The sequence below is a fragment of the Balaenoptera physalus genome (assembly GCF_965194825.1).
Source record: "Balaenoptera physalus genome assembly, chromosome: 18".
In the NCBI taxonomy this organism is placed as follows: Eukaryota; Metazoa; Chordata; class Mammalia; order Artiodactyla; family Balaenopteridae; genus Balaenoptera; species Balaenoptera physalus.
Genome location: NC_138899.1, coordinates 72,967,409 through 72,994,668, shown reverse-complemented (window position 1 = coordinate 72,994,668; position 27,260 = coordinate 72,967,409). Strand labels below are relative to the sequence as shown.

The 27,260-nt window shown below is 41.1% G+C and overlaps 1 protein-coding gene across 8 annotated transcripts in view; it reads left to right on the top strand.

The window, feature by feature from the left end:
• Positions 1-27,260, top strand: part of FRY (FRY microtubule binding protein) — a 434,377-nt gene that overhangs the window by 367,367 nt on the left and 39,750 nt on the right. For all 8 annotated transcript variants that reach the window (XM_082435479.1, XM_082435480.1, XM_082435473.1 and 5 more), the window contains 14 exons: positions 2,797-2,947; positions 3,504-3,607; positions 4,368-4,553; positions 6,712-6,910; positions 8,335-8,456; positions 11,330-11,517; positions 12,539-12,633; positions 14,444-15,051; positions 15,967-16,064; positions 16,399-16,569; positions 20,219-20,359; positions 22,407-22,586; positions 24,313-24,474; positions 26,785-26,859. In XM_082435479.1, coding sequence (XP_082291605.1) covers positions 2,797-2,947; positions 3,504-3,607; positions 4,368-4,553; positions 6,712-6,910; positions 8,335-8,456; positions 11,330-11,517; positions 12,539-12,633; positions 14,444-15,051; positions 15,967-16,064; positions 16,399-16,569; positions 20,219-20,359; positions 22,407-22,586; positions 24,313-24,474; positions 26,785-26,859 — 2,480 coding nt within the window. The remainder of the gene's footprint in view (positions 1-2,796; positions 2,948-3,503; positions 3,608-4,367; positions 4,554-6,711; positions 6,911-8,334; positions 8,457-11,329; positions 11,518-12,538; positions 12,634-14,443; positions 15,052-15,966; positions 16,065-16,398; positions 16,570-20,218; positions 20,360-22,406; positions 22,587-24,312; positions 24,475-26,784; positions 26,860-27,260) is intronic.

The window sequence follows — 27,260 nt, the reverse complement described above, 5'->3', positions numbered from 1 at the left end:
CCTTTCCCAGGCATTCAAGTACTAGAACTTGACTTTGGCTGTCTTGGATGAAGCAGTGTGTCTAATAAGGCACGAATACCCTCAGGACTTTGGTAACTGGGTCCTCCCAGATGCGTGTTTGGTTCCAGCTACCCAGTGATGGATACAGAGTATGCCACAAGAGAAGCAAAGGTTAGCAGGCTCAATTCCAAAACCTTATGGCCAGGCGTCTGGTATATGTTAAGGGCAGTTATTTCCTCCTGAATTCCTGAGGGTATCAGCAGGGGTAAGAAGAGTGAGAAGGGATCAGGAGAGACCTCGTGGCCCAGGGCTTCATGGTCTGGGTTATCCAAAAATAAGGATGATGTGTACCTCCTAAATGTATTTTTTCTTAAAAAACCATACCACCTTGAGTAAAATGGACAAGCAAACTGATTCAGACCTGGTCTATAAAGCAGTTTTCTACCAACGTTATGTAAGCTTTTTTTTTTTTCAGAACTACTTAACATATCTGGATTATTTTCCGAGGCCATATGCTAATGTATGTAACCCCACAATAAGGATACAACTAGTTAAGTTGGATAGCAGCTGAGTCATAGCAGTTTAGGCCTAACTGTAGAAAATCAGTTTTAGGTCAACTTAATCCCTCGCAGCACATTTTTGCTGACTGGATATATATCTGAGAACATCAGAAACAAAAAATAGCATGTCCTTTCCTAACAGAAATCTCACAAGTTTTTTTTTTTTTTTTTTAATTCTTCAGTGTTCTCCCATTTTTGCTCCCCTTTCTAGTTTTGTAGAGTAACTAATTATTTAGAAGTGCATTTTGCAACTAACTCACCTTGGACAGTTATTCAAGAAGGTAATTTGCTGAAAGTGATGCATCCTGTAGGTAGTTTACCGAGTGGACTAAGTTGAGTGACTGTTATACCTGCTTTAAATTTTTTCTGGGCTAAAAATGTGGCCAAGCTTCATGGCATAGAGTGACAGGTTTCTAGTTGCTCGTTTGCTTGTGTGTTAGAAAGAGTCAAGAGTCACTTTCTGAGGTGACTCCTGATCTTAACCCCCGGAGACTCCCTTAGCTCACATCCCAGGAGAAGTGGGCTGTGCTTGGCTCCAGTCCCTGTCTGGGTTTGGAGCCTCAGTTTTCGCCATAGGAAGGCATCCCCTCCATCAGCTCTGCTAACTGTTAAGGCCAGCGTCCTACACTGGACCAGCAGCATCGAACCAGCTACCTCTCACTACCTTCAAAAGTGCAACCAAGAGGAATTGAAGAAATTGCCTAAGGATGTTATAAAAACATCCTGCCTCTTCATACACTAAAGCCTATCCCAGGATTAAGCCAGCTTGTCTGAAGCCATATGCATGGATCGTATCATGTGGCCCCAAGTGCAGTGGCTTGTCTTGAATGCCACTGGCCTATGTTGAGAGCATTATAAAAAATAACTCCATGAAATTTGTTGCTGTGCTTACTTTAAAAATGTTTTGTTGAGGAAGTTCATTAATGCATTCAAAATACATATGTACTGATCTCCTACGATGTGCCAGATACCGCTCTATGTACTAGGAACAAATTAGAGAAAGTCCCGCTCTCGGGGAGCTTGTGTTAGAGGCAGAGGAGGGGGGAGCCGTCAGTGCTGGGGAATCTGTGCCGCGGGGGAACTAAAGCAGAGAGAGGGAGAGAAAGTGATTGGGGATGGGGTGGATTTTAAATGGAGTGGTCACAGAAATCCTCTGCGATAAAGTGATACTTGGGCAGAGACTTGCATGAAGTAAAGGAGTGAGCCACGCAGCCATCTGGGGAAGAACACTGCAGCTTTGGGGTGGACGGTAGGTGGACGGCGCCTGGCGTGGTCATGGAACAGCAAGAGAGCCAGGGTGACTGGTGTGCAGTGAGCCAAGGGGACAGCAGTAGGAGAGAAGCCAAGAAACAGGAGAAAGATCTTGTCAGGCCTTAAAGGCCCCGGTGTGGGTGCTGCATTTCATTTTGAGTGTTGAGGGGAGCAGAGAAAGGGCCAGTGGTAAGCAGAGAAAGGGACTCTGAATGAACTTCTGTTTTAAAAGGATGACTGTGCCCGCTCTGCAGAGAATAGACTGTAGAGGGGCAAGGAGGGAAGCAGGGAGAGACGGTGGGAGCTTAGCCTAGGATAGTAGTGATGGAGGTGGTCGTAGCCTAGATTTGTTATGAGGTAGAGCTCACTGAATATGTGGATGGTAACAAGTTACTTAACTTTAGCGTCCCCTTTATAAAATAGGGATAATAGGTACCCATCATTGGGTTATTAATATGTGAGATGCATAGACCAGTGCCTGGCATAAAGTAAGCACTCGCTATGCTAGTTCGAATGTTGTTATTTTAATTATTACTGTCACCACCATCATGATCATGATGATTAGAAGTTGGATATGAGCTGTAAGGGAGAAGTCAGGGAGGACTCCAAGGCTCCTGTCCTGAGCGAACTGGAAAGAAGGAATCGCATTTTACTGCGATGGAAGAGATCAGAGAAAGAGCGAGTCGTCACAGTGATGGGAATTCACGTGATTTAATGTTTTTCTTTTTGTGTATCTATATTTTCATATATTTAATCACTCTATAATGAATAACCATAAATTAGATATCCAAGAAATAAAGGAATGAAAGAAACTTAATCAAGTAATTCCAACCCATTTGATCATATAATTTCATACTCACCAAATGGAATGGTTAGAAAGTTATTTTTACAAGCCTGAATTTGTACGTTTCTAAAAAGTCAAGTAGGGAAAACAAAAACCTGCTCTCCCTGAAACTAAAGCACGCTTGTCTTTCTCACGCTGTAGATGACCCAATTTCTCCCTATACTGGCTGGCTGTTGACTATTACAGAGACCAAACAGCCACAGCCCTTACCCATGCCTTGTACTGGAGGATGCTGGGCCCCCCTGGTGGACTACCTTCCAGAGACCATCACTCCCCGGGGGCCACTCCATAGGTGAGTAGCATGTACAGGTAGAAGGAAATGATCACTTAACTTTGACTGGACTTTTCTTCCTGTGAAAAGAGGGAAAGGTATTCCAGGTCCCATCAAGTGAAATGACCTTCGAAATCAGAGGGAACATGCTAACCTGATCTGCAGCTATCAGCATATTGGCAGAGTCTGGTCAGCCATTAACCAGGGTGCAAAGCTGCCTTGCAGCCCTTTGAATTTTTCCTTGATGTCATCTTGGTAGGGGTACTCATTCTGTTATGCTTTTTAGATTGTGAGCAGCTTGAAGAGAGAGTCCTTGTCTTCTGTTTCTCTTCATTCCTCAGCTCTTATTGCCTAGTAACTAGTAGAATCCCCATTATGTGAATTAGCTCAACTGAAGTTTCTTCTCCTCATAGAGCTCTGTGCTGTGTCAGAAGTTAAACTCCATTTCCCTGGAATAAGGGCCTTACGTAATTCTTCAACAAGGTTTACAAGTTGGATGTAATTGTGACTTAATGATCTATCAGTATATTTTCATCCTCTTCAGAAGTTGCATTAATTTCATCATTTCATTGATTAGGTGCAATATTGCTGTCATTTTTATGACTGAGATGGTGGTGGATCACAGTGTAAGAGAAGATTGGGCCCTTCATCTCCCATTGCTACTCCATGCTGTCTTCTTAGGTAAGACTGGAACCAAGAGGAATTCTAGCCAATAGGGTCAAAAACCTACAGAAGTCACCCATAGAGCTTTCCTTTTACATGGACATCCTGCTTTTCCTCATTTCCAAAATATCTAGTCTCTTCCGTTTTTCACTGTCTTTCTGTGACATCTCTAAAATTCTAGTTGATCAGTCATTGTTTAAAATTGTACTATCACTACAATATAGAGTGGTACCTTGCCAGTGCTATTTCTATAAAGATATCCAAAACAAGTTGGGCCTCTTTGTGGGTCTTTGGTTTGACGTGATAAATTTAAAGCCATGAGACACAGTCGATGCACAGAGAGAAAGAATATAGTGCATGGTGGGCCAAGGACTGAGATTTTAAAATACTCAAGTTGTAGAGCAAAAAAATGGGAAGAGGAACCAGCCAGGCAGGGAGACTCAAAAGTTCAGTTAGAGAGAGAGAGAGAGAGAGAAAATTAGAATCTTTCAGTAACAGGGAGATCCAGGGGAGAGAACATCTCAGGAAAGAGGAATGCTAAGCAGAGGTCAAGAAAAGTCCGTCTATCAGTGCTTTATGAGAACATTTGATTTAAGGAATAAAGCATTTTATTTTGCCTAAACCCAACTTCTTTACGTCGGTAACACAAACAATAACAAAGAAAACTAAACATTCTTTTAACGTGTTCCTCCTGGGTATCTTGGAATCTTTACTATCCCTGGAATCTAAAGGTGCTGAAGATTTGTTTATACTAAGAGATTCCACCGTTTTCTTCCAGGTTTGGACCATTACCGGCCTGAAGTCTTTGAACACAGCAAAAAATTGCTTCTTCACCTCTTGATCGCCCTCTCTTGCAACAGCAATTTCCATGCAATTGCTTCCGTGCTCCTGCAGACTCGAGAGATGGGTGAAGCCAAGACTCTAACAGTGCAGCCAGCTTATCAACCCGAGTATCTCTACACAGGTAACAAAAGAAGGAGTGGCAGGGAACCTGAGACAGAGTCACAAGTATGAGGATAACTCGAGGTGTCACTGGAGCCCACATTAACTTCTCGGGTGCTATTACCCGCCCCCCAGCTTTCTAAGTGGTAAATGACGGGACTATAAGTATGCACCATTTCACTTGATGTGAACTTACCTCTCAAAATCTTTCTTCATTAGTAAATATTTTCAAATATACTCTTTAAATTATTATGATGACTGCTGTTTTCATTAAATATGTTCCTATTGGTACATTGAAAATTAAAATGTCCATTGACCAAGAGCGTGAGTCTAGAACACCCATAACCAGTGACCATCTCCATCACCTCAAGAGCAGACGTCACCAAGGTGCCAGATGTTTCACTGTGTACCCTCTAGTTCCCTTGAAGGAATCTATTAAATGACTGACTTTTTTCTGGAAGGCACCATTAGTGGAAGTCTATTAAAAATCATTGCTGTTTTGAAACCAAAAATTTCTTCTTAGAAATGAGGACAGAAGGCATTAGCTGAGTCAAAGAAATGACCCTGTTGTGTCCAAGCTACTCATGAAAACTTTCCCAAAAGGGTTGACCAGCGGTTCTCATTGAGAACCAGAACATTTAAAATATCTTAAAATGGTGATGAACTGACAGAGTTCTGGGGCCACTTTTCTTTACCTCGTTATTTTGTACATCACATTGGCACTGGATATGGGCTGGCATTTCACAAGTCACCACGTATTTCTCTCATTACCTTGAAAAAGAAGGACCTTTTATGCACTCTTGTCCTGGGCCCTGTCTTGTCTTCTGACAGACGTTGCATATTTCTCTGGAAAACAAATCTGAAGTCATTAACTCTGAAATGTAAGGACTACTGACCTCAGTTTAAGCTCTTTATTTTGAACCAAGCTACACCTAATTGAAAGTAATCCATCAATAGCCTCTCAGAGACACAAAACTCTCTTTACTATAGACGATGCTTAATTAAAAGATTCTGAAGACTCTGGCTGTTCTAGCTCCCCAAGGTAGGGATGTATTCCGTTAAGCACATGGCCTTAGAATGAGAAAACTGTAATCTCTGTTAAGTTGTGTATCTCTGAATGCATCAGTTTTGTACTCACTATACCACTGATGTGGCATAAAATGGTCTAGAGTGGGGATTTACAAAACCAAACCAAACACAGTATACCGTAGGCAAGACCTGGTAAAATGATTGAATCTCTATATAGTACACATGGCCTAGGTGTACAAAAGCTTTGAGAAGTATCTTCTTTTTATAAACATTTGTTAAATGTTTATTGAACACCCAGTTTCAACTACAGTTGCTTTCAAATCCATACTAAAAACCTATGTGATAAAAATTATTGTCTTCATCTTATTGTAATAGGAAACTGAGGTACAGGGAAGTTACATGACTCCCTGAGATTACACATTAAATGGCAGAGATGATACTCAGACCCAGGGCTTCTTACTCCTAATTTAATATATCTGTCAGACACACCAGAACTATGTACTTTTTATAATTATTAAGTAGGAGAAAAGGAACGGTCATGTGTATACATTTTCAAACCCACAACCTACCCAGAGATGTAGAATGCTAACTGTAGTATTTACTTATACCATATTTATTTTGCCTACCTTGAGACATATTTTATTAAAATATATTAATATACACACAGTATTCACAATTCTGGGTACATTTACTCAAAACATTATGTATAACCTACTTATCGCTGGTTAGTGTTGATATCTTCAAAAATGGTATCATTTCACATATTTAAGTCGTCTATTACCCAAGAATAATTTACTAACAGCACAGTTAGGTGCACATGCATAGCAGAACTATTCATCAGCCTGTGCACGTGTGTGAGAATGCACACACAGACACACACACACGCTTCTTTTGTAGAAAGCATCAATTAAAACATCAGAGTAGAAAATAGCAGATCGCCCTCTATTACCAAATGCACTCTCGTTTACACAGCAGTGCAACTAATCCGTAAGCAGGGAAAGAGTGTCAGTCTTATTTAATGATAGCCATAGTCAAAATGAAGCATTTTTCCCCCCGCCAAAATTAAATAACTACACACTTCTTTATGCGCACCTCCTGACCTCATTAAGTGCCCGGCCTGCAAATTCCACCTTGACCTTGTCTTCCATCAGGTGGCTTTGACTTCCTGAGAGAGGACCAGTCCTCCCCGGTGCCAGACTCGGGGCTGAGCTCCAGCTCCACCTCCTCCAGCATCAGTCTGGGAGACAGCAGTGGGAACCTCCCGCAGATGACCCAAGAGGTTGAAGATGTGGACGCAGCTGCTGAAATAGACGAGAAGGCAAACAAGCTCATTGAGTTTCTGACCACCAGGTAATGAGGGGTCAGGAGATGGGCTGCTGTTTTCAGGTCAGTCTTTTGGAAAAGGGACATCACTTTAAAACCACAGATGGAAAAGCAAGCCTGGAGTTCTAGCAAAGTCTTCTCTCTTCTAAATTGTGTCTGCTGGAGTCTGTGTACAAGGCAGACACTGGTAGGCATTGTCACAGTTGAGGGGCAAGGAGATTTTGTGCATAAAGACCCTGCGGCAGACGGAGGCGGGAGAAGTAGCTCCCGGAGGTGAGCATGACTTTCACCATCTATTGGAGCTGCCAGGATCTGGGAGTTGAGACTTGGCAAAGAACATCACTCTGGAAACCAAAGATATTAGCCACAGTCAACCCAGTGGCAGCTGCAGAGAGGACAGCTGTCTGCTCCTGTAGTCCAAAGAGGCATTTCTAAATGGAATTCAGAAACCAGAAACAATAAGGACGCGTGATAGGAAAGGGATCAAACTAATAATAAATCAAAATCGAGAAAAACTGCGAGCCATCCTGTTTTTTGCAGGTCTTCTGGCTCTTCTAAGGAACAGTTTAACTTGGAAGGCTTCCAAATCTCTAGTCCCCTGAGGTGCAGTATTTGTATAAACGCATGCTTACCTGTGACCTGGGGCGTGCTGACCTTCCTCAGTGAGTTAAGTCCTGGAAGTCTAGTCTATATAAATATTTGTTATCTAGTATCTCACATGATTTTTCTTTATTCAACTAATGCATCAAGTAATGCAAAAAATGAAGAGAGAGCATCTTTTTTTCAATTAATGGTTTAGAGTATTCTGTGCACTCAACTCAATATAGAATTTAACGTACAGGAAGCTCAGGGAGGGGCTGGTGGTGCCTCCATGCTGGGTACCTCAGAGACCTGACTGGTTTGTGGAGAAGAAAGGTATTGTCACCACTCACTGCTCTCAGCGCTGGGAAGGGTGTTCTCTAAAATTCTCACCCCTGGATCCATCCCATTCTTACTGTAGAAAACCAAATAGGCAACAGAGGTTGTATCTTCAAGTTGGTGCTACAGTATTTGGCAACCTAATGATGTGATCCTGATAAAAGCATTATCTCTGCAAATTCTAAGACATAGAAATTGAGTCTGTGTCTAAATCTATATTTTATTTAACATATTATATCATTTTGTTTAACAAACACTTACATAGCACCTACTATGTGCTAAATAAACACTGTCCTGGTGAATCAAGAGGTTTTAATTTTGTGGGTAAAATATAAGAAAAAGTGTGTCTCCATCAATTAGCTAGATCTGTTTTGAGTATGCTCTTAAGCTTTAGAAGACTGAAATTTACCACCAAATTAATATGTAAAATTTTTTAAAACGTATGTTGTACCTTTGGAGTTAGAACTGTGTATATGGTTTTAAAAATGCAAAATGATAGTTACATTTTTGACATTTTGTGTGTTTTGTTGAAGGGCATTTGGTCCACTTTGGTGCCATGAGGACATCACACCCAAAAATCAGAATTCAAAGAGTGCTGAACAACTCACTAATTTTCTACGTCATGTTGTATCCGTGTTTAGAGATTCCAAATCAGGTACTTCATCCTGTTTCTCCAAATCCCACTTCAGTATTTTTCTATAATGGAGCTCATTCTCCCCATATAACCACACACTGTGTATGTATTTGTGTGTGTGTGTGTGTGTGTGTGTGTGTGTGTGTGTGTGTGTAAAATCCTGCATTCGGAAACAATAGCAAAGGAATATTCATAGGGGATATTGAAGCTTTTTCAGATGTGCCTGAGTGATAGTTAATGTCACATATACTGATACTTGCATTATGCTCTATCAAATAATTTCCCCAATGTCTCTGTTCTCCTTGCTTCATTTACCTTACTAGAATTAAACTGTGCCTATATTAATTTTATTTAAAGAAGGCCATGAGAAAGAAGTCGTAGTCACTGACTGTCAGACTCAACTGTGAAAACTGTCAGCCTTGCAAACTGTATTTTTTTAAAAAAAGAATTTTGTGATAAAATGTTTTTGGCTTTAAAAGTATTTGCTGGCAAGTCCTGTGCCAGTGACCACTCAATATTCTGAACACAGTCTGATTCTAATTTAGACAGTAGTACCATCACAACATTTAAGCCCTTAGCTGCATTCCATTTAGATTCAGCTTGGTCTGGGCTGATATGTGTGTGAAATTTAAATTTGGGTCCTCAGCACGATACAACATCTATCCCTGCCTTTTTTCACACAGCAGGCTGGCCATAGTAAATAGGGCTCACCACCTCTCCTGGCTGCTCTGATAATTAGCACATTTCACAGTTTGAAACATTCCAGATTAACCACATCTCTTTCCATTATCAGAGGATACTTACTAAAAAACAAAAAATACCGTTAAACTGAAATGGGAAAGTTGTTCTAGGAATAGGATTGCCATTTCTTGTTTTGAGTTTCCCCCTTTGGAATTTCTTTGAAATATTAAGACTGCTTTTATTGGTATTTCCCCCACTTAAAAGTCACTTAATAGCCTAAAGGAAGAAATTTATGATGCATGTGAACTCTTCATTTGTGTAACACTCTTGATTGTATGAAGATACTAACAATGAGAAAACGTATGAATACCTTATATAGCGTATTCTCAGAGGGTATTTCAGGCTACTTAGAATATTGTATGTCTTTTCACATCTTGCACGAGATACTTTTACCCACCTCAGTTTCCTTGTACATTGCTACTTTCTGCCTGTTTCCAATCCAGCACAATAAAATGTGTTCCTGGAAACACTTGTATTAGTCAGGGTAGCATAGCTGCTATAACAAATAACCCCCAAAGCTCAGAGACCTAACACAAGAGGCTATTTCTGGATCACGTAACAGTTCAATGTGGACATTTGGGAGACAGCCTTCCACCTGGTGCTTCAGGGACCCTCTGCCCTGTGGCCCCGTCATTCCCTAGGCTCGGAGGTCTCTACTCAGCCCTCTGTGTCCATGGGGCAGGTGAAGGAAGAGAGTGCGTGGAGGATTGCTCGGGAGGAGTTTACGTGCTAGCTTTGCATGTGACATCCAGTGCTTCTTCCCACATTCCACTGGCCAGAACCCAGGCACGAGGTCACGCCTGATTGCAAGGAAGGCTGGGAAATGTATGTTCAGTGTGTAACAGGGAGTAAAGGAAACCTTTTTCTTTTCTCTGCCACCCATTAAATAGCTTTTCCCAAAGGACGTCGTCTTAGTGGTGGTGGGACGGGGGAGGATTCTGCAATCCTACTAGTACAGTTCCAGCAGTATGATTTAAATAAGCTTTTGTTCATTGCCAGGGGACCTAACCCCCATATATTAAATGGCTTAAGTAGAAAAATATGTTTTGAAAAGCAAAATAAAGATGTAAAAAACTATTTTGAAACATCCATTCATAGGTTGTGAACTGCCTATATGGGCTTAATCCTATATGTGCTACCCTGAATGTGTCTAAGTCCATTTTCCAGGACCCTTTGCTGACTCTGCAGGAACATTTTCTTATATGGTCTACGTGTCCCTGGGGTGAGACAGCCAAGCAGCAGCTAACAACAATAACACTGAATTATCCCTCCTGGTCCTCATGCGTGAGACAATCAAATGTGCCCCAGAGCCCCTAGACCACGGAGACAGCTCAAGTCGATGTTTTCATCATGTCCTGTGACTCTCGTAGCCTGATTTTCTCCCTGTAAAGAGGCACAGCAAGTGTAGGGTTTAGTGGCCCAGAATTCAGTCATGGACTTTTCCCTTTTGCTTTCATTTCTGTCTGATCACATGATTTTCTGAGGACTGAGATTACCTTCATGCTGGTGGAAGAACAAATATTCAAGCGAAAGTTTAAATGATGCCTGCCTTCTTTGCAGTGCCTACACCTCCATATCTGCATGTTTATGGACTATTCTGAAGAGCAAAGACTTTGGCCCAGGCCTTGGCTATGCTTCGCTTTCCTCTGCATACGCAAGTCCTCCAAAAACTTGTTTCTAACAAATTCTCTTATGAAAACAGGAGTGAAAGTATTCTATGTAAAAAGTACAGAAGAACAATGTCAAACAATAGCAGCGTAATAAATAATAATACAGTTGTGAGCACATATTATGTGTCAGAGACAGTACTAAGCCCTTTTTAAGTTGTTTGATTTTCACAACCCCTCTGAGGTAAATGCTACTATTCACAAGGTAAAGAAAAAGGAAGCAGGCTCACAGAGAATTAGCTTCTTTCCCAGAGTCCCAAATCCCCCATTCAAAACTAGGACCACCTTGCTCCAAAGCTTCTGACTGTACTCCGCTATGCCTCTTTAAGACTGATTCAGATTTGGGTTTCATTGTAAAATGGTTAACTTTTAAATAAGTACCACCAGGAGGTAGCGCTGTGCAGCTAGCCTGTTGTAAACGTGCGGATAGCTGGTGCCCGAGGTTTGCAGAGGAGCGGCTGACCTGCTCCCACCCCTGTGCCCTAGGTTTCCATCTGGAGCAGCACCTGAGTGAAGTTGCTCTGCAGACAGCGCTCGCCAGCTCTTCCAGACACTATGCCGGCCGGTCCTTCCAGATATTCCGGGCCCTCAAACAGCCACTGTCAGCACACGCCTTGTCGGACCTTCTCTCGAGGCTGGTGGAGGTGATTGGAGAGCATGGAGATGAGATTCAGGTACAGAAGGAAAGTCCGGGAACTCACCCTTCTCTCAGCTCAAAGATGAGTAGTTAATAACTTTCTTTGAGCTTTCTTCCTCTCGCCAAGTATCCCAGCCATTTGGACGTGTAAAATTTATTTTAAAATTCTAGAGGTTGACTTTTATTTTTACAAAAATCACTCCAGGGGGCATTGTTCTAGAAATTCAGTGGACACTTTTATTGAGCCAACAACTGAAATCCTGTGGTGACTCTTTGTGTTGTTTTGTCTTTATTGATTTTATTTGGTGGGGGCTGAGGGAGTTGTCTTGTTTTGTCTTTTCTACTAACAACCTAAGATGCAGTTGTGCAACCTGCCCACCCAGAGAAGGGATCGCTGTTGTATCTGTGCAAAGCACCACACCTGTCTGTGGTTAGCCTTCCATAAACTGAGAAAAGCGAAAGAAGTAGTGGGGAGAGTAGATGCCACAGGAAGACCCTGTGGACTGGGGACCCCAGAGACCAGGGAGCTGGAAAGCCAGGGGCATTACAAGCTCTGCAGCTTGGGCCAAGCCCTCCTTTTCCACCGGAAGTGTTCTGCACATCAGAGGACCTGCACGCCTGTAGACTTAAGCTTCTTCTCCTCCTCCTGGCCACTGGCAGCACACTATAAAGTGCCCCTGGGACACAGCCCTTCTCATACTTCATCTCTTAATCTCTGCCTTTCAGACGTTGCCGCTCTGTATTTCCGATGCCCACCATCCCCCTCAACAAAGGGCCGTGCTTGTCCCTTGCCCCTCCCTGTTGGATTTCAAATGATCTGTGGAAGACCTCACAGCTAGGGAAATAAATCTTCATGATGATCTGCTAACTCCTAAGCCATCTGAATTTCCTAAGTGGCCCTTAAAATTTGTTTTGTAGCCTTTGTACATTAAAGTAACCATGACTGTCTAGCTTTCAATATTACCATTATTTGAATAGTTTGCTTTGATTAAATTTACCTTCAGGAAGTTACTAATAGTTATAAGCAGTACAGAATGTTGTCTTTGCCTGTTTGGCAGGGTTACGTAATGGAAGCACTCCTTACCTTGGAAGCTGCTGTGGGTAACTTGTCTGACTGCCTGAAGAACAGTGATCTCTTAACTGTATTATCTCGGTGAGAATCAGTTTAACGACGTTTTGAAAATCAAATACGCGGTACTGAATATTTGGGAGATGCCTGGACTTTGGGCAATGTCTAAAGAACAAACCCAGTTTTGGAAGTCTGTGTATGATCCAAGAAAGTATGTATGACATTTCCTTAAGTTAAAAGAAAGGAAGTTACAACACACACACACACACACACACACACACAGACACACACACACACACAGTAGATAAGTATTTTAAAACATCAGCAGGATAGACAATAAATGTTATTTCTAAATAATACAAATATTAATGATTTTTCATTTCCTATTTCTTTGAGTATTTTTTCAAATTTTATGAAATTATCCTATTTATTATATTCTATAGAAACAAAGTATTTTATTTTTAAATTTTTAAAAATTTTTTTATTTTGGCCGGCTTCTCATCGTGGTGGCTTCTCTGGTTGTGGAGCATGGGCTCTAAGTGCATGGGCTTCAGTAGTTGTGGCACACAGGCTCAGTAGTTGTGGCACATGGGCTTAGTTGCTCCGCGGCATGTGGGATCTTCCTGGACCAGGGCTCGAACCCATGTTCCCTGCATTGACAGGAGGATTCTTAACCACTGCACCACCAGGGAAGTCCTATTATTTATTTTTGGCTGCATTGGGTCTTCGCTGCTGCGTGCGGGCTTTCTCTAATTGCAGAGAGTGGGGGCTACTTTTCCTTGTGGTGCACGGGCTTCTCATTGCAGTGGCCTCTCCTGTTGTAGAGCATGGGCTCTAGGTGCATGAGCTTCAGTAGTTGTGGCACGTGGGCTCAGTAGTTGTGGCTCATGGGCTCAGTCACTCTGCAGCATGTGGGATCTTCCCAGGCCATGGATCAAACCCATGTCCCCTGCATTGGCAGGCGGATTCTTAACCACTGTGCCGCCAGGGAAGCCCCAGAGTATTATTTTTTAAATGAATATATACGAAACACAACTGATCGATCACTATAAAAACAGTTGGAATAAATGTTGATTTTACTTGAAGAAATTTCTACCTTAGGATCTTTCTTTTTTTTAATTTTTCAATTCCTTTTGCTCCTGGCAATGTTTAATAGCCCATTTCAAATCATTCACAATTTTGCATTCTGTCTGTGTAGTTAAGCTCATCTTGCTTGAAATTCAGTCGGCAATGTTATATCACGTTGAGCTTTGTTTCATTTTTAAGTTGAACATTTTTATGCATACGTAATTTTAGTGTGATTACTACCATCATACATACTTATCTGTAGAAACCTACAGATTAATCTAAATCAGTAAAATTTAGCAAGAATGTTCATAAAGAGTTCTATCTTTTCAGCCTGAAATAGATTTAGAAATCATTTTTCATAAACGTTTATAAGTGCAAAAATTTTCCTTTGACACAAACATTTACTTTTTTTCCTAGATATTTCTTTATCTGTTCTTTTTATCAGTCAGTTAATAGAATATTAACATTTGTACCTATCAGGTACATTTTATTTTGTAATCACTCTTACCCAAATTCAAACAAAAAATAAATGAAAGATCAGTGAACTTTACAGACAACTGCTTATTTCTTTAACTTTTTGATAAGTGGAAATCAGTATTCGGTTTTGTTGGTGAAGGTTGTTCTGGTTAAGTTTTGTTTTTCATAGCTTTATGTTTAAGAATAAGGAAACATATTCTTTCAGTTTAAGAATATGGAAAAATGAATGGAAAGTAATATTCCAAAGAATGATTTCCCTCCCTCATTGTTTGTTGATGGATCTTGAGAGGACTAGCCTTTCACTGAAATGTGTTGGCTTCCTATTGAACTTTTTAACTTTTATACCCAGCTCTTCATCACCAGACTTAAGCTCTAGCGCTAAACTAACAGCAAGCAGAAAGAGCACAGGACAACTCAATGTGAACCCTGGAACAGCCAGCGGCAGCACAGCAACTGCAGAGCGCAGCCGGCATCAAAGGAGCTTCTCTGTGCCCAAGAAGTTTGGTGTTGTCGACCGGTCCTCAGACCCACCTCGGAGTGCCACCCTGGATAGAATTCAGGCCTGTACCCAACAAGGCCTCTCCTCAAAAACCAGAAGCTCATCTTCCTTGAAGGACAGCCTCACGGACCCATCGCACATAAACCATCCAACCAACCTGTTGGCCACCATCTTTTGGGTCACGGTGGCCTTGATGGAATCCGATTTTGAGTTTGAATACCTAATGGCCTTAAGGCTCTTGAACAGACTGCTGGCTCACATGCCACTCGATAAAGCTGAGAACCGAGAAAAACTGGAGAAACTCCAGGCACAGCTCAAGTGGGCGGACTTCTCAGGGTTGCAGCAGCTGCTCCTGAAGGGATTCACCTCCGTCACCACTACCGACCTTACCCTGCAGCTGTTCAGCTTGCTGACACCGGTGTCCAGAGTATCCATGGTGGACTCATCCCAGGCCATTGGTAAAGCCCACATCACTCACGCTCTTACAGTTCTGGTCATGGTGGGACTCATGTTTAGTGTCATAAGATAATGTGGGCTTAGTACTTCTAACGATTCTGCTTAAAAATGGGTCTTTGGGAATACTTTGTTCTTTCTTTTAAAATTCCGTATAAGTCTTAAAATTCTATATAAGTCTTAATTATGTATATTGTAAGAGATATTTTTAAGGCAATAGCATAAAAGGGGCAGGAGTAATACATAAGACAGTAATCATTTCTTTCTGCTTTCCAGATCAAATTGCAGACAGTGTTGGTTTATTCCATTGCTCTTGTACAGACTTTTTTCCCTTTTTTCTTAACTCCTAAATCTTTTATTTTTCTAAGCCTTTCTTTTCCTCTTGAAAATTCCCTTGGTTCCCTATCATTTTGAATTAAGCCAACAACAAACCAGATTTTTAATACCATGGCATGTGGCCCAGAATTCTTTCCAGGAAGCCAAAGCTTAATACAGTGGAACTAAGCTACTCCTCATCATTTTAAAGAGTCTTTCTGATTATATGAGTAAGACTTAAATTGATTGGCCTGTGTCTTCTCAAGCAGGTTTTCGTTAAAATACATTTTTTGATAAAAATTCAAACTAGTGCTTCAGTTCATTTTAATCTGCTTTTAAAAATCTGTGCCAATCATTCTTATTTGTAACAGTCCGTAGCAAAACAGCCGCTGAACCTGCAAATTACAAATGTACTTCAGTGCCTCCTTTGAAATGGTACCATTGCAGTGGTACATTTTTCCTGGATTTATGTTAGTTCAGATCAAAGCTGCTTCAAAAGGCTGCTTTTACATCACCTCAGAATAAAATCTGTAATATGCCTTCCCACTATTAATGGTTCAAATGCACCATATTCACTTGTCTCCATTGTATCTTCTCTAATCCAGGGTTTCCACTGAATGTCTTGTGTCTCCTGCCCCAGCTGATACAGCATTTTGAAAACCCCAGCCAGTTCTGTAAGGATATTGCCGAAAGGATTGCTCAGGTATGCCTTATGGTTTCACCCTCAGGCAGATCCAAAGCCTAATGGTGGACAGAGTTTACCAGGCTCAGACAGGGCGATGAGTTTCATAAACCTGAAAATAATAACTGATAGCACTAGTAATTCACATCTCTGGGTGGCTGATTTGCATTGTCATTTCATTATTGAGAAAACAAGTGGAAAAAATTGTGAAAATTAAATTACTGAGCGCCTCTGCAGCTACCCAAAAAATGTATCGATCAATTTTCCAGGCTGCTGGGGCTTATAGCAAAATTGCTGACATTTCTTCCTATTCATCAGGCTGTTTTATCCCTAATTGATTTTCTTCTTGTAAAAGGTTTGTTTGGAAGAGAAGAACCCCAAACTTTCCAATCTTGCACATGTCATGACTCTTTATAAAACACACAGCTACACGAGGGACTGTACCACGTGGGTCAACGTGGTCTGTCGATACCTTCATGAAGCATATGCTGACATTACCTTGAACATGGTTACCTACCTGGCAGAGGTAAGCTCTTCAATTAAGGATAAAATCTGTTATAGTTTCTATGGGTAAAATATGTATGTAAAACTGATAACAATAGCCTTAACTTATTGATCGCTTATTATCTACTGGCATCGATGCTGTATGGAATCATTTAAAATCCTCACAACAACCCAGTGATGTAGGATTCTTTATTTTAACAAAGAATCCAAGGCTCAACCGGCTTAAGTAATCTGCCACAAGTTTAAGGTGAAATGAGGTATAGCTGCCTCTGAAGCTTAAACTCCTTTTTACTACACTAATACCTGTCAGAAATGGCAGAGATGAGGAGATTTTATCTGCATTATTCTGGGTGTTCAAATCTTATTTAAGGAGTTATTGTGTGGCTTGTATGTTTAATGGTTGTTTGCTCTGAACTCATTAACAAAGCACGTATTTTTGAAAAAAACTTTTTATCTTCATCTTTTGTGTTTGTTTTTAAAACTGGGATGGGATTTTTGTCCTCATACCATGTGTTCCTAGCACATTCATTGCAAACCCCTACTCTGACTTCTGTGTACGCTGATGCTAGAAATACACACCACTCTCGGCAAGTGAAGAAATGTATTCTCTAGCACCCCCAGACCTCAACTAGTTTACTATACAAGGTCATGAAATCTGTGAGGCAAGTGACTGATAGTATCACCTTGTTTCAGCATTTTCAGCATTTGCTCTTCCTTTCTGGATCTGCGTTCGTGCCTCTTGCTGGGGCCTTTTCAGAAGTGATGAAGACAGTCCATTCTAATTTTTCTTGTATTATACCACCAATCCAGAGTGCAGATAGGTTAAGAATCAATCAGTCATTTTCGGAAAGGCTCCATAAGACTGAAAGCCTCTACCTAGAAAAAGGTAGCTGCTTCATCCACCAGCATATATAGTTGATCCTGCAGGATTTTGATTTGCAACACAGATCAGCAATATTGGGCTGTATTTGCACTGTCAACAGCCGAGGATTATTTTGCTCTTTCACACCCCCATCCCTGGCATTTAAAGAACCTCTCTTAAGTGCCACCCTACTGCTTTTGATAATCACCTTGGTCACATCTGTCCCTGCAAGAGTTACTAATGCAGCACACACATACCTTAGCACACAAGAAGTACCGGGATAAACAATGCAAACACCCTGCTTACCAAGGCAGCCAATGCCTGTTTTAAAACCAGGTGAACTGGGAGAGAGCAAGGAGGCAAAATTTGTTTGGTTCACTAGACATAATTATGTTTCAAAAATACAAATGGGCTGTGGTCTGTACATACGATGGAATATTATTCAGGCTTAAAAAGGAATGAAGTACTGATACATGCTACAACATAGATGAACCTTGAAAATATTATGCTAAATGAAATCAGCCAGACACAAGAGGACAAATACATGATTCCACTTATATGAGGAACATAGAAGAGGCAAATTTATAGCCATTGTTTTACAGTTACAGAGTTTAAGTTTGGGATGATGAACAAGTCCTGGAAATAAATAGTGGTCATGGTTGTGCAACAATGTGGGTGTACTTAATGCCGCTAAAGTGTACACCTAGAAATAGTTAAAATGGTAAATTTTTTATTATATGTATTTTACCACAATAAAAAAATAAATTAAAATGGATATCCTAATTTGTTCTGTGCTGCCCTTATCAACAATTGTCACCAAAAAATTTATTATAAACTTACCTACTCACTACATATGATATAAATTAACTGCTATTTCAGTTAGTCCCATGTTCTTTCAGGTGTTGGCCAGGTACCTACATATAATTTTAGGCGGTTGTGGTCACTGTTTCCATTGAACCTGCTGTGTTCACTTCACACTAACTTTGTATGTGTGTATGTGTTGACATAGCTCACATCTTGTCACTTTCAATAACTGTGGAATTATATCGTTAACCATCTCCCTTTTGTTGCTTGTATTCATAATTTTTTTAAAAATAGTCCTTTGATGCAGACTTTTTATCAGATTATATTTAGCTCATTTTTCCTGGTGGCATTTCCCAAAAAATCTATCCAGGTAAAGCTCATGGATACATTTGGGAAAACGGTCTTCACAGAGACTTTCCCAATTTACAGTACGACAAACAATGTATAAATATTCAGGTTATCCCATATCCCCACTAAATTCTATCATTCCATTTATACATGTTTTCAGTTGAATATTTTTATTGGTACTTTGAAAATCTCTTTATGTATTTCCTTTCTAGTGAAGATATTCCTTTTTTCATACAATAGATTTGTGGAATTGTATATTTCCTCATCTGTTAACTGTTCAGTTATTTCTTTGGGCCACTTTTTTTTTTTTTTTTTAATTCATTTATTGTATTTTTGGCTGCATTGGGTCTTCGTTGCTGTGTGCGGGCTTCCTCTAGTTGTGGCGAGCGGGGGCTACTCTTCGTTGCGGTGCGCAGACTTATCATTGCGGTGGCTTCTCTCGTTGCAGAGCACGGGCTCTAGGCGCGCGGGCTACAGTAGTTGTGGCTCTCAGACTTCAGTAGTTGTGGCTCACGGGCTCTAGAGCGCAGGCTCAGTAGTTGTGGTGCATGGGCTTAGTTGCTCCGTGGCATGTGAGATCTTCCCAGACCAGGGCTCGAACCCATGTCCCCTGCATTGGCAGGCAGATTCTTAACCATTGCACCACCAGGGAAGCCCTGGGCCACTTTTGATGTGGAATTTCAGCATTTATTTGAATCATTTCTATTAATATTTAATTTTGAACAGTAACCTTTTTCATTATGTCTGTCACATCAGTTTTCTCATTATTTTGCTTTCCTTTTTGAAAATGTCATTGATTTTTTCCCCCGGATTATAAAAGCAGTATGTTCAAAAATAATTATATTATCTAGGGAGAAACACTATCAACATTTTGTTGGGTTTACTTCCAGCATTATTTCTATATAACACACACCCATTCACATCAATGTTGGCATCATCTATTATATAGAAATTATATATCCTTCCTCTTTCACTTAATATTATCTGATATCCTTTACTATCTTTAAAAATGTCATTCTTTTGACTACATGATATTTCATCATACAATTTACCGTAATTTATGTATCCATTTCCCTAGTGTTTGACATTTAAATTGCTTACAGAGCTTTCTTGTTTTGTGGGGGTATTTTGGTTTTTTTTTTTTACCATTATAAATAATGCCTTGGTGAAATCTCGTACTTAAATCTTAGTATTTATCTCTAGGTTTGGAAAAGTTCCTAAAAGTGTAAATAGTATTTCAAAAGATATGAACCCTTTTAGTACTGTTGATCTCAATTGCCAAATTATTCAATTTACATTTCCACTGATGTGTAAGAATATTCTTCTTATATCCTCACCAATACTATCATCAATTTCTAATCTTTGCCAATTCGATAACTGATAAATGTATCTTTCGTTTTCATTGATATTTTTCAGTCATTAGTGGTGTTTGATGCTTTCGTTTTGAGGTTTATTTTGTTGCATTCCATTGCGTAATATTATATTTATATACTCAGACCTACCTGCGTTGCCTTTGATAATACCTCCATTTCTTCAGTAGTTTGGATTTTCTTTTCCCTCCTAAGGAAATGTGCAATCATAAAGGTACTAGGAAACCCTGGTGCTTCTGTGTGAAAATCTGGTGTCAAACTGACTCACTCTGTGCTTTTCCCCACAGCTGCTGGAGAAGGGCCTCCCCAGCATGCAGCAGCCCCTCCTGCAGGTGATCTATAGTCTGCTCAGCTACATGGACCTTTCTGTCGTTCCGGTAAAGCAGTTCAATGTGGAAGTTCTGAAAACCATTGAAAAATACGTGCAAGTGAGTATTTGAACCAGGATGTTTCCCGAAAGTCATTCCAGAAAGACTGAGGCTTTGCATGGAGCTTTCTTTGTACTTGGCCACAGAGCTGTATGGGTGCCAGGCTGCATGTTCATTCATTGGTATCCATAACGTGCTGAGAGCGGCTGAGACGGTGGCCGACCACCCCCAAGTGGTGTCCTGAGGAGCAAGGCAGGACCAGGCCGCAGTGCGTTCCTGAGCCTTCGGAGGACACCTCTCTGCCTCTTGGGCTTCTAGGCTGGGTATTGAAAGCACACTCCTGGCTGGGAGGGCAGGGGCAGGGTCTCATTTGAGGGGTCCTATTTCAGTGGAGAAGGAAGAAGCCACTTGCTTGTGCCTGGTTCTAGGCCAGGCGTTTCAAATGCGAACAGTTAATTCAGAGGTTCACATTGTCCCTTTAGAGTTGAAGGAATTAAGGTTAAGAAAGTGGCATAAATGTACTTGAAAATACTCCAACCAACAAACGTAGTGTACTTGGTAAGTTTCAGAGTTCAAGGGCAAACGCTAGGTTTTTCTCTGGTTAAACTCATTGACTAAGCCATACAATTTTAAACTTTTTTTTTTTTCCATCCTCACTTCACCAGTCACATTACTTGCAGAAAATTACTTAATGCTAAAAATGATTTTCAAGCTTTTCTTTTTTTCGAGTGGCATTTCTCCAGTAATAGTTGTACCATGTGGTAGGCATTCATTACCACTTTCTCACTTCACACTCATGAGAGACAGAGGGTCAGTTCACATCTTTCTACTAATCATGTGCCCCTAGTTTAAAAAAAAAGTGATTGTTTTATTAGGCTACCTATTCTTAGGCCTGTGGGCCATCCCTGGTACTCAAGATCTTATCTTGAATGGTGGCTAATTTCATATTCAAACCATGACCTCCCGTGTGCAGTATTTAACAGTGAAGGAAATGTGTTTTATTTCATGCACTTTATTCCAAGGCCTAGGCAGATAATAACTTTTATCATGCTAGTTTATCTGTGTTCAATACTTTTGTGGGAGAAGTACCTCAGTCGGCCTGGGGTTGTCAGGGATACAAAGAGGGTGAAACAAATGAGACTTACAGGAAAAGTAGGAGTTTGATAAGGCAATAAGGAGAGGAAGGGCATTCCAGGATGAGGGAATAGCATGAGGAAAGGCACAGAGGCTAGGAGACCTTGGCTGGTTTGGGCAACTCCAGGAGTTGCCTGGGGGAGATTATCCCTGCAGGCCTCGCTCAAGGAGTGTGGACTCCACCTTGACCACCAGAGGGAGCCCTTGAAGGCATTTAAGCAGGGAAGTGGCTTGAGCTGAAGATTCTAGAAAGATCACTGTAGCTGGAGTGGGTTTGATGACGGACCCAAGGAGAGGCTGCAACTGGAGAAACCAGTTAAGAGGCCATTGAAATAGTCCAGGCAGAGGCCAGAGAGGATTCAGCTGAGCCAGTGCCAACAAGAATGGAGAGGGAGTGGATCAAGTTCTCAGGAGGGAGGGAAAGAGGGGAGGTAAGAATGGCTCCCAGATTCCTGGGTTAGGTCATGAGGAAGATGTGGCGAAGAAGAGAAGAGGGCTGAGGGCAGAGATCAGATGCCCGGGAGCAGGTGCAGCAGAGAAGTAGGAGAAGGACCAAGGGAGCTTGGAAACTGCAGGTGGGGCGAATCTTGAGAAAGTGTGAGTAGACAGTAGCATAAAATGCAATGAGGGTTGCTGCAGGGGAGGGGGGCAGTTGTTTGTCTTCTGTTTTGTTTTGTTTTTCAAACTGAAGAAATACCTCATTAGCAAAAATGGTACCTTGTTATTTTAAACTTTTACTTATTTGAATGTGGACAACACGGGTCTTTTTTTATTCTTGTTTCCTAAATGTAGCTCATCTCATGCATAAATTATCTTTTTATGTCATTTGCCTTTTACTTATCACAGAATTTCCTGCACTGTTTTAAGTCAATGAGCTCTGACCGGTCATTAGAAGTTTCGGTAGCTAGCGGCATATTAGTGTTCTGTTTTTTTTTAAATTATTTTTGTCCATTGACTGTTTTATTTCCTTCAGAGCATCCACTGGAGAGAAGCTTTGAATATCTTGAAGCTAGTAGTTTCTCGATCTGCCAGCCTAGTTTTACCTTCCTACCAACACAGTGACCTTTCAAAGATAGAAATACATCGAGTATGGACCAGTGCGTCTAAGGAATTACCTGGGAAAACCCTGGACTTTCACTTTGATATTTCAGAGGTATGTTAACTGTTTCTATAAACTTTAGCATGAATACATAGTGGCAAAGGTCAGAACTAGTTGCCTGGAGAAGGGGAGACTTATTTTACAGTTATGTCAAGTGAAAGCTCCTAAGGCCTAAATTAGGTTCAACACATTGTCCTATTCACTGGGGCTCTTCTCTGGCAGCTTTTAAAAATAGAAGCTAGCCTCAGTTATATAAAAATGATTTCCCCAAAAAAGATAACTTTAAAATGGAATGATCTTAAGCATTTTAAACCATGACCTTCACTCATTCTTTATCTGACAGCTGTCACGTCCTATCTTGTATCCGCAACCTCGTTTCCTGAACTGCAGCCAAACCAGCGGATGCCTGAGATTTACAGGAATACGGAATCTGCCTTTATGGTCGCTTCCCCAAGCCACACTGCTTTTTAAACCAGTATAACTATCTAAATTCTTGCCTTGAGGGAGATGGGTGTGCGGAGGGCAGAGACTTATGAACTCAGGAGTTAGGAAGAGAAGAAGACAGAAAATAGTCAGGTTTACCTGCTGGTCCATGAACAAACTTTTGGGAGGCCTGTACTTAACTATTTTAGTCTAAGATGTAAAAATACATTTGCTTTCCTGTCTCCTTTACCCCGTGACCCATAAGCCCCCTAGAGCAGAAACAACGGTCTGTCCACTTTGCAAGCAGGGTCTGTACAGTGTCTGATGCATGTTAGGTACTTCATAAATATTCTTCAACACGGCTGAATGGATTCATTCACTAAAGGAATAAACTAGATCAGCTTACATGGGACGTACTCTATTAATTAGGTTGTGGCTAGATTGGGTTTTTTCACACAGTAGTCTCATTGACTGTTCATCATTTCAATACTCAGGTAGAGGTGCTGTTGTGCCACCATTGTGATATTTAGTATCTATATGATATTAAGGTATCAACTCAGTATTTTTCAATTTTTAACATTTTCTTTACATTGCTGGAGGTGGGGGAAGCTTACTCTTTGACTTGTTTACTCTGTCCCAAAGAGGTACAGAAAACCTGTAGCCAGTCAGCTGCATGCCCCGGAGACCCAGCTGCTCCAGAAAGATGTGCCTTGAGAGGCAGGTGGAGAGTCACCAGCCAGCGTCTGCCGGCTCTGAATGTAGGCCTACGAACAGGTTTCTGCAGAGACCTCCCTGGGGCTAAGGTTTGGGAGGTGCTGCCTTCCCAGACACCACACTCCGGGACTCTCAGGAAGTGACATTTCTGAAGTGTTGTCAAGAACCTGGCCCTGACCTCATTCATTAAAATAATTGAAAAGATATAAATAATTTAAATAAATCTTTAAATAATTGAGAGTGTATCAAGGTTGGTGATTACAGGTTGGGATGAGGGGAAGGGATTTTGGTCTTGTTTTAACTATAAAGAAAGTCTTTCAAGCTTAAACATCTGAAAACTATTTTGCTTTCCTGCATGTCTTCCTTCTTATCTTTACAATCATTTCTAAAGTGTGTTTAAGAACAAGCAATTGGATTTGTTTTCAGCTGCTAAAGAGGGTGGGAAAGTGTTGAAGATGCAAAATGATCTGGAATATGTATTTGAACGTAAGGAAAATGAGCCTCCTTGTAACACTGAACTTCTCTAATCTAAGTTTTAATCAGATAAGCAGTTCTTGGTTGCTGCTGGGACAGAGCGATCCGTATACCCCAGAAGTATGAATGAGGTAGAAGAACGTGTGCTTCTCTATTCTTTTTTCTCAAGACGCCCATCATCGGGAGGCGATATGATGAACTGCAGAGCTCTTCCGGGCGTGATGGGAAGCCCAGGGCCATGGCCGTCACCCGGAGTGCGTCTTCCACCTCATCAGGCTCCAACTCCAATGTCCTTGTTCCTGTAAGCTGGAAAAGGCCCCAGTATTCTCAGGTAAAGAGTCCTCGACTCCCAGGATTGGAAGGGAGCTTAGGGGACCTATTGAACCCAACTGTGATATGGGATTCCTGCCTCCACCATCCCAATATTTCCCGTCTGGGCATCGACACTTCAGTGATGAGGATCTCACGGTATTCTGTATCCCGAGGGAACCCATTTTATCTTTGAACAGTTCATTACATTGAGTTGAAGGCTGACACTCTGTTGCTTCTTCTCATTGTTCCTAGTTCTCTTAAGGCTTAGAAAATGCAATTGGATCTGTCTTTCACATGGCAGCCCTTCAAACACTTAAAGAAACCTTCCTTCCTCTGCCACTCACCCAAATCAGTCCTCTTTTCTCCAAGTAATACATCCTGAGTTCTCCTAACCAATCCTGCATAACAGGGCCACACCCCAGTGACCATTCTGGCTGCAGTGCTGCGAGCCTGCCCTCCAGTCAGTGGGCTCCATGCACACCTGACCCTGCAGAGCAGGCTGGGCGGCCAGATTTCTCTGCGGTTCTGTTATCTGTATGCACTTTCTGGGTGACTGCGTCACAGCGTTGATGTCATTGGACTTACTGTCAAGTGAAACCCATGCATTATTTGGGGCTCTTTTGGTGACATGTGCCAGAAGCCCAGTGAAAAACTACCTTAAGTGGAAAGGGAACGTGTTAACTCCTATATCATGACTTCAAGCAGAACTGTATTCTAGCACACACAATCCTTAGACCCTCTCTGTCCTTCTCACCGTCCCCACCTTCTCTTCCCAAAGTCTTAGGCCTGCTTTCCTCCCTGCTGACCTCATTCTCAGGCAGACTGTTCCAACGTGAGGCCCAACAACCTCTGGCAGCTCCAGATTTACATGGTCTTTGGCTCTGACGATCTCAGGACAGAGGCCTCCCCTTCCCAGCGTCGTAGCAATTCTGGAGAAAGGGCTCTGTGCAAGAGAGGCAGAGCCCCATTTGGCGGGAGAAGAGCTGTCCCAAGATAAAAAGAGGGACTGCATTACCGGAGGGAGGCGAGGTGGGTGCTGCGTAGAGAAAAGCCCTTTGTTTGCACGCCCAGCAGGACTCATCCCACCCTCAAAGGTTAGGGAAATGGAGCTTAGAGCCCAGTGCCTGCTGGAGCAGAGCTGGTTCGCAGTGAGCGCTCACTGCGTGCTTGAATAGAGAGCCCGCTCTACTTTCTTGGGAATTTGGAAAAGAGAAGATAAATGTACAGCCCAGTTCCATGCTCCTCTACATTCATTCCTTCCCAGAATTGTAAAATGCCCACTAAAACTTAGGGAAATAGGTTAGTGAATCTCTTGCCATTCTTCAACATCAAGGTCCTCCTGTCTTTGACCTTGAAATGACACCGTATTGAGTGTCCCATCTATAATTTGAAAAGAAGGATGCAGGGAACTGAGTTCCATTAAGAAGGAAAATCTATGAGTGATATTGGCCTCCTTGCAGTCTCCATATTAAATCAGATTAAAAGGGAAAAAAATCATTTTCAGGAGAGGAGGACGATTGCTTTAAGAGCAATTCTGAGGCACATTAATGTTTTTTAGGCTCTGGTTACTCATCCTTTTCATTCTCAACTCACCAGTCCTTCTGAGACCTAGTTTGTCTATGTCATTGGGAAATGTGATGGTTTGTAGAAGAATCCCCATGCTTAAGGAACTGAAAAGTAAGGTTTACGAAGAAAAGCAAAAGGAATTCTATCCGTTTAACTATAGGAAGAATAAATTGAGAAAGATTTAATATGCCTTGCAAATAATCGAATTTAATTCTGCAGAAAGCAAATTTATCCTCCCATTTGAGGAAAAGAGAATTGTGTTGTAATATAATAGATTTAATTAAGGTGTAAGGAAAGGCTTGCTAATGATTGAAAGTTGTAGCACACAAGAAAGATTATCAAGGAGAGTAATGAATATCTGCTAAAGAGCCAAGGGGTTGACTTTCACATCCCCTCCCTTGGGAAAACTTAGATCAGCACTGTCCAGTAGAAACATAATGTGAACCTCATTTTAAATTTTCTAATAGTCACCTTCTGAAAAAAAGAAAAAAAAACAGGTAAAATTAATTTTAATAACACATTTTAGTTAACCTAATTAATATATCTAAAATATTATTTTTTCAACATATAATCAATATTTTACAATTATTGGTGAGATATTTTACATTCTCTTTTCATACCAACTCTTCACGTATTTTATATCTCCATTCTCACTGGCCACATTTCAGGTGGGTTAGCCCTTTGTGGCTGATGACTACAGTATTGGAGTAGATTTGATCACAGGACCCCATGATTAAAACGTGCCTGTGTGTTTCTTTTCCAGAAGAGGACGAAAGAGAAGTTGGTACACGTCCTTTCTCTGTGTGGCCAAGAAGTAGGATTAAGCAAAAATCCATCGGTAAGTTCTGTCCTATATCACATTTATTTTGGTGTCATAACCTTTTTACCTTTGGTCATGTAGTTTGGAGGTTTCAACTATGAATTACAAGTATGATATCCATCATCTAGATCAAACCCTTAGATTATTTCTCTCCATAGTATGATTTTTAATCTCAGTTCAGAAACAATGAAAGATGTTATTGGCTATTTGCTCCAGTTGGTAAATAAAAACTCAGTTATTTTAATTTTTTTAGTATCTTGGATCTTTTTAATAAATATGCCCACACTTTCTTAAAATATGTATATGTGACTGTCTTCTGCACCACCATATATGATACACATTTCTTTTGGGTGTAATTTTACTCTCTGTACACACATCTCTTACCGTGATGTCACTATTTTACTCATGTACAATAAAGG